The sequence below is a fragment of the Triticum urartu genome, chromosome 1A, assembly GCF_056163025.1.
Source record: "Triticum urartu cultivar PI428250 chromosome 1A, HENAU_Tu73, whole genome shotgun sequence".
In the NCBI taxonomy this organism is placed as follows: Eukaryota; Viridiplantae; Streptophyta; class Magnoliopsida; order Poales; family Poaceae; genus Triticum; species Triticum urartu.
In genome coordinates, this window is record NC_141873.1 from 435344149 (window position 1) to 435358451 (window position 14303).

General features: G+C 48.3%; 1 protein-coding gene, 1 long non-coding RNA gene and 1 pseudogene across 2 annotated transcripts; 2 read left to right on the top strand and 1 right to left on the bottom strand.

The window, feature by feature from the left end:
• Positions 1-203: 203 nt before the first annotated feature.
• LOC125516271 (uncharacterized) lies at positions 204-7269 on the top strand. Its single transcript, XM_048681750.2, has 6 exons — positions 204-764; positions 1272-2117; positions 2194-2388; positions 2475-2629; positions 6019-6129; positions 6918-7269. Exons 1-6 carry the CDS (start codon positions 576-578, stop codon positions 6982-6984), a joined length of 1563 nt encoding a protein of 520 aa, XP_048537707.2. The 5' UTR covers positions 204-575; the 3' UTR covers positions 6985-7269.
• On the bottom strand, positions 3087-5512 carry LOC147991578 (uncharacterized; annotated as a pseudogene).
• A 3582-nt stretch (positions 7270-10851) lies between the features above and the next one.
• LOC147991579 (uncharacterized) lies at positions 10852-12709 on the top strand. The gene is made up of 2 exons (XR_015613951.1): positions 10852-11360; positions 12495-12709. It is a non-coding gene; the product is annotated as an uncharacterized LOC147991579 (long non-coding RNA).
• The last annotated feature ends 1594 nt before the right edge of the window (positions 12710-14303 follow it).

Here is a 14303-nt window from a genome sequence, read left to right on the forward strand (position 1 = left end):
ACTTATATTTCAAATCAAGACGCCAATTACTACTCCACAGCACTATACTATACTACTAGTGCTGCACGTAAAAAGTGCAATGTCTGCCGGAAATCCCATGTCGAATCTCTCGTGCACATGCTGCACTTTCAACAAAGAGTCCTCTCGCACGAACGAAAATACAATAGAGAGGGAAGTGGAACAGTAGCCAAAAGTGGTGGCGGAAAGTGCATTATTGCACGCTCATCGAAGGCTCATCTCCACACCACACCACAGGGCGCCATTATTAATCCCTGATTGAGTAGGAGTAGTAGACTAGTAACTGTCCAATCAAATCAAACCGAGGAGGGACGGTGCAGTCCCTCGTTAATTTTACTGGACCATCTCTCTGACTCTCCTCTCCACCTCGCCCGCTTCTCTTCTTTACCTAGCCTTCTCGGGTAAGCTGGCTAGGACCAGTGGCAGCAGCAGTAGTGGGAGCAGGAGCTGCTTGGCTTGCCGTTGCTGCCTTTCACGTCCACCTGCGCGGGCGTGAGGCGTGGAATCCAAACAATGGCGCTGGGATCCGCGGATCTATAGGCGAGGCCAGGCGCGGGATGGGATCTGGGACCAGCAAGGCCGCTTCGCCGGCGCCGGCGCCGGCCGGCGGCGAGGCCAAGGCGCGGAATGGGAAGCCGAGGGGGAGGAGCCTGATGCGCCTGCCCAGCTACTCCTGCTTCCGGGGCTTCACGCCCGAGTCTGACCCTTCTTCTTCGCTGCCGGCGCCGCCGCCGCTAGGGGTCGAGGTAAGCCGGACTGCCGCTTCGTTTTTTTGCCATTGGTGGAATCGGTCGCGGAGCTCCTTTGGTCCAAAATAACAATACAGACTGTATTTCCCGAATCGGGTCAATGGAAAGCGTTTCAGTACATAGGATGTGCATGTTCCTTTGTGGTAGATCCTGCGTTTGTCCGTGATTGATCTGTCTGTCATTTCTAGTCTCGGTTCTAGGATTTCTGCAGAGTTGTCGAGCCATTATTCTTTTTATTAATGGGGAGATGATTGTTCAGTGTGCCTCGCCAGTAGATTCATAACTTTTTACAATGAGTGAATTCTGGTGAATTATATGTGCCAGGATATATCGTTGTTGGAAAATGATCGTGTTCCCTTATGACAAATGTATATGGATTTTCTTGTTGTGAAATGAGTATAGATGATTTTCTGAATGATTATTATTGTGTTGAATGTAAGAGATGTGTAGTCTTTGGAGTAATCCTACCTTTTGTAATCAAATGGCACATTCCTGTGTTTGCAGTCAAGCAAGGGAGGGGAGACGCCTTCACTCGCTCACATTGGCATATCAGATAATGATGCTCCATCAGCTCCTAAACTGAATCCAAGTGAAGGCAGAACGACGCCTTCATCAGATACCGACAGAGATCAAGGTGATGATGTATTGCAGAATGTCACTGCTACCAGGACTGCAGTCGACGACGACCAATCGCCAAATCCTTCTGACCGGCCGCGTCCATGCTTTGGTGTCAACTTTGGGTTGAGTAGAGCCGTCAGCTTGGGATCATCAGTGGCATGCTCCATTATGTCAACCGGCCTCTCCTCTTCAGCTAATCCTAGTATTGGAAATGTGGACCATCCTTCCGATGCAAGCATCCCTCAACAAGTTGGTGCATCAACTTCTGGGATTTATTCAAGTCTGGATATGCTAAGGGATAGCGTCACAACACAAGCTAGAGCCGCTCATCAGGCTAGGAGAAATTTGCTGGAATCTGAAGATGCTAACTTGAGGCATTCGCACAGAAGGATGGGACCCCAGGAACCTTCTGAAGGCAGTGTCCGGTTTAGCCGGACACTTAGTGTTGGAAGACTTCGTGACAGGGTCCTCAGGAGGACTCCATTCTCAGATAGTTTATTCACCTCTTCACTTTATGATAGACCAGTGTGGACAGCAGGAAATGCCAGTGCGAGGCAAGATTCATCTGTGATGCAACGGACTAATTCAGACAGAGGTTCCGAACCGCAATCAGAACCTTCAACTAACAGCACGTACAATTCTGGCTCTGCAACTCTAAGAGAGGCCAGTAATCGGGATCTTCTTGAGCGGAGATCAGCTTTTCTTGAAAGGAGGAGGAGGATACGATCTCAGGTGGTGTACAGTTCGACTATTTTGATCATTTCTGACTTGCCTGCTTGCATATTTATAGCTTTTGCTTTCTTGGCAGGTCCGAGCTCTCCAAAGGTTGGGCAGCAGGTTTGAAAATTTATCAGGTCATGAAAGATCATGCATTCTATCTGGTCAACATAGAACAGGAAATTGCAACTGCAGGGCAAGCAGTCGACCAGGTAATCCTGATGAAGAATCCGGCACAAGGGCTAGCATATCAAGAATTGTTATGCTAGCAGAAGCACTCTTTGAGGTATGTGCTGCACATTTTTCTAGTTAGTGCTGTTTTCTTTTTTGGAGAAATGCCAACTTACACCCACATGCTTATGCCTCTCATAGGTCTTGGATGAAATCCACCAACAGTCTGCTGCTTTATCCTCAAGGACATCATTACCTTCAATTGGATCCGTTCCTGCTCCAAAGGAGATCGTCGAGAGTCTTCCTGTCAAGGTGTACAGAAAGCCGTTGAAACACCAAACTGATGAGGCTGCACAGTAAGCCATTAAGCTTGTTTTGAAATTCTTTAATTGATAATACTCGGTGGTGCACGTTTGGGCATACTCAGTAACGTAGCTTGCGTGCGCGTGATGGGAAGTTGGTACACCTGAAATGTCAATACCCTTGTTCACTTGTGCATAGACATTATTGTTGCTGATAATTCTAAGGACTGCAAGTGAAGCAGAGGCTTGTGTATCCACTATATAAAAGGATCTAGATCCACTGCCTTTGAACTGCGGCTGCATGCTTAGTTGAGCCATTTGATTACAAAATTAGCCGAGCTATTTGATAAGAAATCAAGTTCTTGGACACAAACATGAGATATTTTAGGTGCTTGAGGACTCCAATTTTCTCATATTCTACAGTCTACCATTCACGATAAAATAGTTCATATGACTGGAAAGACACCTGTGGGCATTTATAATTGAATTTTAAGTGCAGGGAAGCAGAATATATATAATTATTAAAAAATGTGCTTTGGTGGTAGGATCAAGTACTCTACCAGGTCTAGGGCGTAGGTGGTAAGGGAAGGATGGAGGGAGACGTGGCGAGGATCGGGCGCGCCGGCGGCAGGGCGCCGTCGCGGCTAGGAGAAGGGCGGTGGCTAGGGCTGTTGGCGGCTAGGGTTCCGGCTCCTCAGGGAGCCGGGCAATAGGAGATAATATTCTTCTTATTGCTTGCCTTCAAAAAGAGCCTTACAACCTATATTTATATCCTAGATAACTTGTAGAAGAATCAACCTAAGATAACTTGCCTAATCTGAAAATAAAAACTAAGATAACTTGCGGGCCTAAGCCGGCCGGCCATAACACTTCTCCCCGCCTGCACAAACAGCTCGTCCTCGAGCTGTAAGGTGGGGAAGCGCTTGCTTGAACTCTTCGAGGTAATCAACCAGCGTCAAACACCTTCTCGACATCTGGGGCGGCCAGGTCAGCGGCGACGGCGTCCTCCGGAATGTAGTCTGCCACCTCCAGGTAGAAGAGTCGCGGGCAGGCGTGGCCGGGCTTGTAGGGTTCGTCGCAGTTGAAGCACAACCCTTGGCGGCGACGCTCGAGTATCTCAGCTGGGGTGAGCCGGCGGAACGGGCGCCCCGCGGTCGCGGCGAGGGGTGCCGCAGAAGCCTGCACAGGCCGACCCTGCGTGGAATCCGGTCCGGGTAGCGACCCAGCAGTCTGGGACGGTGATTCCTACTGGATGGCCACCGCGCGGCGCTCGAACGCGCGGGCGTAATACATGGCTGACTGGAGATCCTGGGGTCCCCGAAGCTCCACGTCCACGCGGATATGGTCCGGTAGACCGCCCACAAATAACTCGGCGCGCTGAGTGGCGGAGACGCCCGGCGCGTGGCACGCCAGGGCCTGGAAGCGGTCGGCGTAGTCCTGCACCGTGGATGTGAAAGGTAAGCGGCCGAGGGCCGCCAGTCGGCTCCCGCGGATAGGAGGCCCGAACCGGAGGAGACAGAGCTCCCGGAAGCGCTCCCATGGTGGCATGCCGCCCTCGTCCTGCTCGAGGGCGTAGTACCAGGTCTGCGCTGCGCCTCGAAGATGATAGGACGCGAGCCAGGTGCGATCCGAAGCGAGCGTCCGCTGCCCTCGAAAGAACTACTCGCACTGGTTGAGCCAGTTGAGGGGGTCCTCCGTGCCCTCGTAGGTGGCGAAGTCCAGTTTGGCGAAGCGAGGGGGTGTCGGCCCGCCGTGCCCGGGGGCGGCCGTAGTCGCCGCCAGCACGTATGCTGGGTCGGGAAGCGCCGGGGCGTAGTTCGCCGAGCTGGAGGGGTGATCAAACCGCAGGGAGGGCGTCGGGTGTTCCGGCGCCGTGGAGTAGACCGGCCCCGAAGACGAGCCGGTCGCCCAAGCGGGGATCGGCGATGGTGACGGTGGAAACTGCACCTGGTGCAGGGGCCGACCCGTAGCCCTAGGCGCGGGTGGTGGTACTGTCGATGGCGGCGGCGCCTGGTGGAGCTGCACCGGCGCCTGCGGCGTGGGGGCCGGCGGTGACGCCAGAAGAAGCTGCTGGGTCTGGCCCTGCTCCGAGGCGCCGGTGCCCAGGTTAGGGCTGGGCGGGGCCGGTGGAGGACCCTGCTCCGAGGCCGCTGGAAGGTAGGGCGCGACGGAGGACGGCGCGGCCGGCGCGGTCCAAGTGGGCCACTGCGGCCCCGTGGTGGCGAGAAGTGGCGGGGCTGCCGGCGCGACCTGTGGCGGCCACTGCGCCCAAGGCGGCGGTGCGGCCGCTGGGGCGGGGAGCGCCGGGTAGCCTCCGGTGATGGCCCCCGGTGCCGAGTACCATGGAAGCGCCTGCTGACCTGCGGCCATGGCTGGATGGAGTCCGGTGATGGCCCCCGGTGCCGAGTACCACGGAAGCGCCTGCTGACCCGCGGCCATGGCTGGATGGAGTGGTGGGGGCGGCCCGTACGGACCTGCCAGGTAGAGGCGGATCCCTTGAACTGCGGTGACGAGGTCGTTGAGGACGCCCGCCATGGTCTCCGGCGTGAACTGTTGCGGCTGCGGGGGAGGTGATGGCGGCGGCGAGTGTTGGACGGGGGCCTGTGGCTGCCCTTGGCCCGGCGTGGTGCCGGGTGCCGTTAGGACCGGCGCTGAGAGCGACGCAGTGGTGCCCGCCGAGAGCGAGGCCGTGACGCCCGGCGCAGAGGCGGCGGTGGTGGAGGAGTTGGCGGGCAGCGGTGGTGGTGGTGGTGGCGGTGGAATTGGCGGAGACATGGTCGAAACCCGGTTACCTGATACCAAATTGGTAGGATCAAGTACTCTACCAGGTCTAGGGCGTAGGTGGTAAGGGAAGGATGGAGGGAGACGTGGCGAGGATCGGGCGCGCCGGCGGCAGGGCGCCGTCGCGGCTAGGAGAAGGGCGGTGGCTAGGGCTGTTGGCGGCTAGGGTTCCGGGCTCCTCAGGGAGCCGGGCAATAGGAGATAATATTCTTCTTATTGCTTGCCTTCAAAAAGAGCCTTACAACCTATATTTATATCCTAGATAACTTGTAGAAGAATCAACCTAAGATAACTTGCCTAAGATAACTTGCCTAATCTGAAAATAAAAACTAAGATAACTTGCGGGCCTAAGCCGGCCGGCCATAACATTTGGACTGTTCAATAGAATGTGCTTTGGACTGTATATAATTATAAAGAATGTATATAACACCCTAAGCAAGATCCTGAGCCTCGGTTGTGCATGTGGATTTGTACAGTTGCCATTTAAGCTGCAGGTTCTTTTTCAGTTTTAAGACAGTGGAGTCTTTGGCACTATATGTCTGTTTACTTGTTTGTTAACATTCTTTTTTCAGTTTTTTATGATAGTAGATATGTACTGAATAAATCTAAACAGCCACGTCTATTTATTTATTATTTATTCCCATTCCTTCTCCACAATGCAGATGCTACATTTGCCTTGTCGAATATGAAGAAGGAGACTGTGTTCGCATACTTCCATGCAATCACGAATTTCATCTAACATGTGTAGATAAGTGGCTGAAAGAGATTCACAGGTATTGTTCATGAAACTTACCAATTCAGATCAAGGAAAAGATTGATTCAACATGATATGATAATTTCCTTGGTATGAGAGCTCTATACTATTCCTTGACATGCTGTCTAGCACGACAATTGGTTCTTCTCTAAAGGAAGAGCTGCATACTTGAAAAACTTATTTTCTGGTAAATGATTTTTGGGCAACTTTTGGGGATTTCGTTCGAACTACAAAGTTCAACCATAAACTAAGCTGTACACTTCTTTGATGGGTACATTTGAATCTTACTGCCAGTATGACCAGATAATAGAGAGGTATTACAGCATTAATCTTTGATGATAATCGATAAATATCATCCTTATGCTCTGTGAAAGAGGCGGCAACTAGACTTACCGATAGACATTATGGGGGTATAGTCACACCTCACAAGTCACTACTCACGAGCAGTGAATCTATCTGTATTACAGAATTAAATGTGCTTTCACGTGAATGTTGTGTGATTGAAGGCTGTCTTTGAAATGTTTCAACGCCTAGCAATCAGTGAACTTAAAAGGTAGTAGTGTTTTAAATCTTTCAGAATAATAAAAGTAAATAAGTTTGGGTGCTTACATTTATGCAGTTTGAATTTTTTAATTCAAAAGATGAGAAGAAATTAATACTGATTCCTCTAATTCATATTTAAGAGATACTAACTTGGTTTTCCTGAGTTGCTTTTGCTTCATACAGTAGGCATCAGTTAGTTTTTCGCAGTGCCCTGTATCAGTATTTATTTTTGTGCTAAGCTGAACCTATGTCCTGTATTTGTAGGGTTTGTCCACTCTGTCGTGGCGATATCTGCCGATCGGATTCGTCGAGCATAGGGAAATTCAGCTGATTCCTTTTATCTCTTAAGGATCCAGCTTCTTGCGAGAAAAAAATGGAGCTTCCGACATGGTTATTTGATCCAGCCGGGTAGAGCCCGCAGAATGTTGCGGGTGTGATTCGATCTTCATTTCTAGTCTGGTCTGAACAACTCAGGATGCTCCTGTGTGTTATAGCAGATTTGCATGGCGGTCATCCCATTATAAACGATGAGCTTCCATGCGAATTTGAGATTTGTTGTACGGTGGTGTGAAGCCTGTTGATATATTGGTTATATATATGGCTTGCGTTTTCGTGATGTTTGAAATTAGCGTGATATATCCGTTTCAAAAAAAGAATAGTGTGATATTGACAATCTCTTCAGATGCTGCGTCATGAGGAAACTGTCAAACAATGTCACGGACCCTTGTACTGCTAGATGGGGGTTCGAGGGGGAATTGGGGTCTAGGGAGCCAGACAGAGAGGGTTGGTGGCAAAGATTCAAATAGTTGGCAGGTACTGTGGTTCATTTTTGATTCACTGATTAAAGTTCAGTCCTGCCCCTTGTACTGCTGGCCGGCGCAGCGACAGCCACTTGGGCCTATGGGTTCTAGCTCGGCTCTTTCGGCCTAAAGTTATGCTCTATGTGTCTGTCCTTTAATTTCAGAAGAAAAGGAGAAGTACCTAGGGCACCAAGGGTTAATTCAGATGATGATGCCTACAACAATTACTTTATATAGAGTTAAACTATGAAATTATCTCCTCTGTTTAGTTATTCATTATTGATTGCATCCGTAGATTCTTATGTGGCAAGGTGTATTTGCTAATGTCATATCGGAGTTTGTTGGCAACATGCCAATATATGCTTTTTCAAGATGAATTATGATATATTTTACAAAAAATATAACAGTACCTATATTTTCTATGCTTGGCCTAAAGGCTATTTTGCTCCATCACCAATTCGGTACCAATTTTCATTAAACATAACAATTCTCTTTTGCCCTAAAATTCATCTTCATGTGAAAAGCTAGATAAATAGAATTTTTTATTGCCATCAGAAATAAGAAATAGAACATAGAGATGTCAAATTGTTTATCGTTAGGCTAGATATTTCCATTTATGATTCAAGCAAGATGGTCATGATCAAAGCCAAAGTTCAGAACATAAATCATAGGAGTATTTGTTGATGGTGTTAGATTTAAATTTGTTGGTGAGATGTTTAACATCATCTCAGCTCTTTGTGTGTGTGTGTGTGTGTGTGTGTGTGTGTTGGGGGGGGGGGGGGGGGGGGTTTACTGTACTGAATCCTTGAAATTCTACCTCATCATTGGGATGACCATCCATATGTCGTTTGCCATCAATCTAAGCATCGAGTGGGTCATTGGGTTCAACCTAGCAATGTGTCCAGACTATACCTGGCCATGGGATACCCGACCTGACCTGGTCTTTCCCGCCGGCCGAGCCTGGGCTGGGCCCGCCATATTTGGGCCTGATTTCTAGGCCCGGCGCCTGGGTCGGGCCGGGCCCAGACCTATTTTTTCCTTCGGGCTTGGTTAGGCCCGGCCCGACAGATGGCCAGGTATAGTCCAGACATATAGAAATTCGAAGGTTCAGGTTCCTTAGTATGTTTTCCTTTTCTCAACATTAGGCTACTGAAGAAGTAGATTGTGTTGGGGAACGTAGTATTTCAAAAAATTTACCTACGATCACGCAAGATCTATCTAGGAGATGCATAGCAACGAGAGGGGAGAGTGTGTCTACGTACCCTCGTGGACCGAAAGTAGAAGCGTTTAGTAACGCGGATGATGTAGTCGAACGTCTTCGCGGTCCAACTGATCCAAGTATCGAACGCACGACACCTCCGCGATCAGCACACGTTCAGCTCGATGACGTCCCTCGAACTCTTGATCCAGTTGAGGCCGAGGGAGAGTTTCGTCAGCACGACGGTGTGGTGACGGTGATGATGAAGTTATCGACGCAGGGCTTCGCCAAAGCACTACAACGATATGACCGAGGTGTGTAACTGTGGAGGGGGCACCGCACACGGCTAAAAGATCAACTTGTGTGTCTTTGGGTGCCCCCTCCCCATGTATATAAAGGAGGGAGGAGGAGGAGGCCGACCAAGGGGTCGAGTCCTACTTGGACTCCCGGTCCAAGTAGGATTCGCCCCCCTTTCCTATTCCTACAAGGAGAAGGGGGGAAAGAGGAGAAGGAGAGAAGGAAAGGCCCCCCCAACCCTAACCCAATTCGGATTGGGCTTGGGGGGGGGGCGCCTCCTCCTATCTTCCACTAGGTCCCATGAAGGCCCATTAACCCCCCGGGGGGTTCCGGTAACCCCCAGGTACTCCGGAAAATGCTCGAACCTATCTGAAACCATTTCGGTGTCCAAACATACCCTTCCAATATATCAATCTTTATGTCTCGACCATTTCGAGACTCCTCGTCATGTCCGTGATCTCATCCGGGACTCTGAACAAACTTCGGTTCATCAAAACACGAAACTCATAATACAAATCGTCATCGAACATTAAGCGTGCGACCCTACAGGTTCGAGAACTATGTAGACATGACCAAGACATATCTCCGATCAATAACCAATAGCGGAACCTGGATGCTCATATTGGCTCCTACATATTCTATGAAGATCTTTATCGGTCAAACCGCATAACAACATACGTTGTTCCCTTTGTCATCAGTATGTTACTTGCCCGAGATTCGATCGGCGGTATCATCATACCTAGTTCAATCTCGTCACCGGCAAGTCTCTTTACTCGTTCTCTAATGCATCATCCCGTGGCTAACTCATTAGACACATTGCTTGCAAGGCTCATAGTGATGTGCATTACCGAGAGGTCCTAGAGATACCTCTCAGATATAAGGAGTGATAAATCCTAATCTCGATCTATGCCAACTCAACAAACACCATCGGAGACACCTGTAGATCACACAAGGTGTTTCTCCGGTATTCAGGAGTTGCATAATCTCATAGTCTGAGGAACATGTATAAGTCATGAAGAAAGTAATAGCAAAAAAACTAAACGATCATTATGCTAAGCTAACTGATGGGTCTTGTCCATCACATCATTCTCTAATGATGTGTCCTCGTTAATCAAATGACAACACATGTCTATGGCTAGGAAACTTAACCATCTTTGATTAACGAGCTAGTCAAGTAGAGGCATACTAGAGACATTCTGTTTGTCTATGTATTCACACATGTACTAAGTTTCCGGTTAATACAATTCTAGCATGAATAATAAACATTTATCATGATATAAGGAAATATAAATGACAACTTTATTATTGCCTCTAGGGCATATTTCCTTCAGTCTCCCACTTGCAGTAGAATCAATAATCTAGATTACATAGTAATGATTCTAACACCCATGGAGTCTTGATGCTGATCATGTTTTGCTCGTGAGAGAGGCTTAGTCAACGTGTGACACCCGGATAGTTAAGCTACAGTAACCATCTACTAATGATGCCACATCACCACACTTACTGTTGTTAGTTTCATGATGATTCAAATCTCGTTCCGAATTCAAATTCAAAATCAAGCCAGACAATAAAAGTTTTCAAATGTTAAATCTAAAGTGTTCGAAATGTAGCAAATAAATTCTAGATGATTATGATGGTAAAACCACATTTTTATAAATTATTTAAATACACTAAAATAAATAAAATGACATCTTAAACAATTAAATAAATGCCTTTTATATTTAGTAAAATGCTAAACTATTTTATTTGGGTGCCATAGTTAATATGGCAGTAGTATATATAGTTATACTAAATTAGGAACTACTTTTATCTTTTTAGAATATAAAATAAATTAGAGACTAAAAGAAAACAGAATAAGAAAATAAGTAAAAGAAAAAAAAACAAAAAAACCAACAAGCTCCTGTGCGGGTGGGCTCTATGTAGCTATAGTGTTTTGGCCCAGCTCACAAAGGCTTTTCCTCCCACCTACAGTGCTGCTTTTCCTCCCACCTACAGTGCTGCAGAGGAGGCCATGGTGCTGTGCACGCACGCACGCCGTCCACGCCGCCGATTGTCGCCGTATCGATCATCTGGAAGTACCTTGGAGTTGGATAAGAAGACCCCGCGACCCCCTGACGAAACCCTAACCCTCACTTTCCCCTCCCTCGCTCGCTCTCGTCCAAGTGGTCACCGCCCGTCCGCCGCTCGTCACGGTCGTCGTCGTCACCACAGCCACCGTGCTTCCCGACGCACGGGAACACGTCCAGGAGGACCGCCACCCTCTCATTCGTCCGTCCCGGGGGCCAACCCAAGCTAGGGAATCGCGTAACCTCGCCATCGCTTCTTCTTCCCGCCACGGTCGCCGCGCGTCCCCGCCATTGATCTCCACCACCGGGCCTCCCCGACCATCTTGAGCTCTCCTACAACTTCCCGGTGAGCTCCTCCTCCATTCCCCCCTACTAGCCCCCTTGATTTGTCGTCGTATCGTCGTCCTCGTGCTTCGGTCGCCATGGCCGCAACTCAGTGTCCGCGTACGCGCTCCTGCTGCTCTTGCGTTGCTTCTGATGCTGTCACTGTTCTGCCTTGCTGCTTGCTGCCACTTCAGCCGCGCCCGCTTACATCACCTCGCGCGGCATCTGCCTATCCCCGCTGTGCCCGGCCTGCGCCTGCCTCTGCCGCTCCGTGCGTCGCTCGCCCCGCCGTACTTCCCCGCGCGCCACCTGCTCCTGACCGCGTCCCACCGCGCCGAGGCTGCGCTCACACCGCGCGCCCAGCCCGCGCGTGCGTGCGTGCACTCCCGCTGGTGCTGCACTGCTGTAGGCTGCTGGCACGACTGGCTTCAGCCGGCGGCGCCCTGTACGCACGCGCGTTCGAGCCAGCGTGAGGCCGCGTTCGCTACCACATGGGCTCTGGCCCAAGTTAATTAGGGAGGCCTAATTAAGTTAGGCCTAAACCCCCTCTTGTTAGCTTAATTGATAGAACGTGTCTTCTCAAAAAAAATTGATAAAACGTGTGTGGGTCGACTAAAAAAAGATAAAACATGTGGGCCCGTTCAGTTAATCAACTATTTATTTAACTCTAAAAATGCCAAGTCAATGACATATGGGCCCTGCTTTGACCCTGTTGACCAGTCAGGGTGACCCCCACCTGTCATACACTATGGCTAGAATAGCACTAGGTGACAAAACTAATTTCTGTTTTATTTTCAAATTAAAAGAATTCCAAAATACTATTAAAACTTTAAAAAATAATATAAAATGAACCGTAACTTGGATGAAAATACTTTATACATGAAAGTTGCTCAGAACGACGAGACAAATCCGTATACGCAGCCTGTTCGTCCGCCACACATCCCTAGCATAGCGAACATGCAACTTTCCCCCTCCGATTCATCTGTCCGAAAACACAAAACACCGGGAATACTTTCCCGGATGTTTTCTCCCTTCGCCAGTATCACCTATCCCCGTGTTAGATTACCCCTGACACCGCGTATTGCCTTGTTATATTTTGTGTGATGCTTTGTTTGCTCCATATTTACTATTTCTTCCCTCTCTTCTTCTTCGGTAGACCCTGAGCCCGGCCCTGATACCACCGAGTACGACTACGTCACCGACGACCCTTCTTTCTTGGTAGAGCAACCAGGCAAGCCCCCCCTTGATCACCAGATATCGCCTACTCTCCTCTATGCTGCTTGCATTAGAGTAGTGTAGCATGTTACTGCTCTCCGTTAATCCTATTCTGATGCATAGCCTGTCATTGTTGCTACAACTGTTGATACCTTACCTGCAATCCTAAATGCTTAGTATATGATGTGGGCATAGACACGTCTACAAATATTACACGACACAATTTTCAGGTAATTTCTATTGATCATTATATGTTACTATATTTTATTATCAGGGACAAAAATACTACACCATTTTATTTCTTGTGCAAAGTTCTTGAAGGCATTCGCAACATAAATATGAAGATGTTGAAGATTGCATGGCCCATGCAAGTGCACACACACACGCATCAGAAAGGAGCAAAGGTGCTTGGAGAGATGAGGGCCATCCATGTTGCATGCTACATGCACAAGTCTTTTAAAATACAAAAGAAGAGAAGAAGGATTAGACTTAATGGACCAGAGAAGCTACGTGCACACCAGCCCATCTCATTGATTAAAGAAGGAATTAGTCTCAGAAGGCCTAATATCTTGTCAAACATATGGGCCGGCTCCTAGTGAACTTTTCCTTCGACGCGTAGCAGTCCACGCTGGACACGTCGACGCGCAGCGCCACAGTTAGGCGGCGGCCGCGTATAATAAATACTTAGTATAGATTAGGGTTTAGACTCGGGTTTTGTTTACAGAAGTTTAGCTATATTGCTACTTATTTGTCTACGCTCGTAGCGGCTAGTGCGACCGTCAAGACATCCTATCAGAACTCCATCTTGTGAGATTAATCCCATCTAGCATATTTGCAATTTTTGAGATTGCTTGGCTATTATTTTCTTGCATGTTCTTCGATTTGCTTGCAGGAAAAATCCTTCGTGGATCTTTCGATGAGAGAGAGATAACTACGATTTTGGATGGGACTTGACCCTCACGATCTGGCTACCAACCGTACAGGGAGAACTGTACACGACTGATATCCACGGCAATCGCTGAACCAATGAAGGATTTTTCCTGCAAGCAAATCGAAGAACATGCAAGAAAATAATAGCCAAGCAATCTCAAAAATTGCAAATATGCTAGATGGGATTAATCTCATAAGATGGAGTTCTGATAGGATGTCTTGACGGTCACACTAGCCGCTACGAGCGTAGACAAATAAGTAGCAATATAGCTAAACTTCTGTAAACAAAACCCGAGTCTAAACCCTAATCTATACTAAGTATTTATTATACGCGGCCGCCGCCTAAATGTGGCGCTGCGCGTCGACGTGTCCAGTGTAGACTGCTACGCGTCGAAGGAAAAGTTCACTAGGAGCCGGCCCATATGTTTGACCGGATATTAGGTCTTCTGGGACTAATTCCTTCTTTAATCAATGAGATGGGTTGGTGTGCATGTAGCTTCTCTGGTCCATTAAGTCTAATCCTTCTTCTCTTCTTTTGTATTTTAAAAGACTTGTGCATGTAGCATGCAACATGGATGGCCCTCATCTCTCCAAGCACCTTTGCTCCTTTCTGATGCATGTGTGTGTGCACTTGCATGGGCCATGCAATCTTCAACATCTTCATATTTATGTTGCAGATGCCTTCAAGAACTCTGCACAAGAAATAAAATGGTGTAGTATTTTTGTCCCTAATAATAAAATATAGTAACATATAATGATCAATAGAAATTACCTGAAAATTGTGTCGTGTAATATTTGTAGACGTATCTATGCCCACATC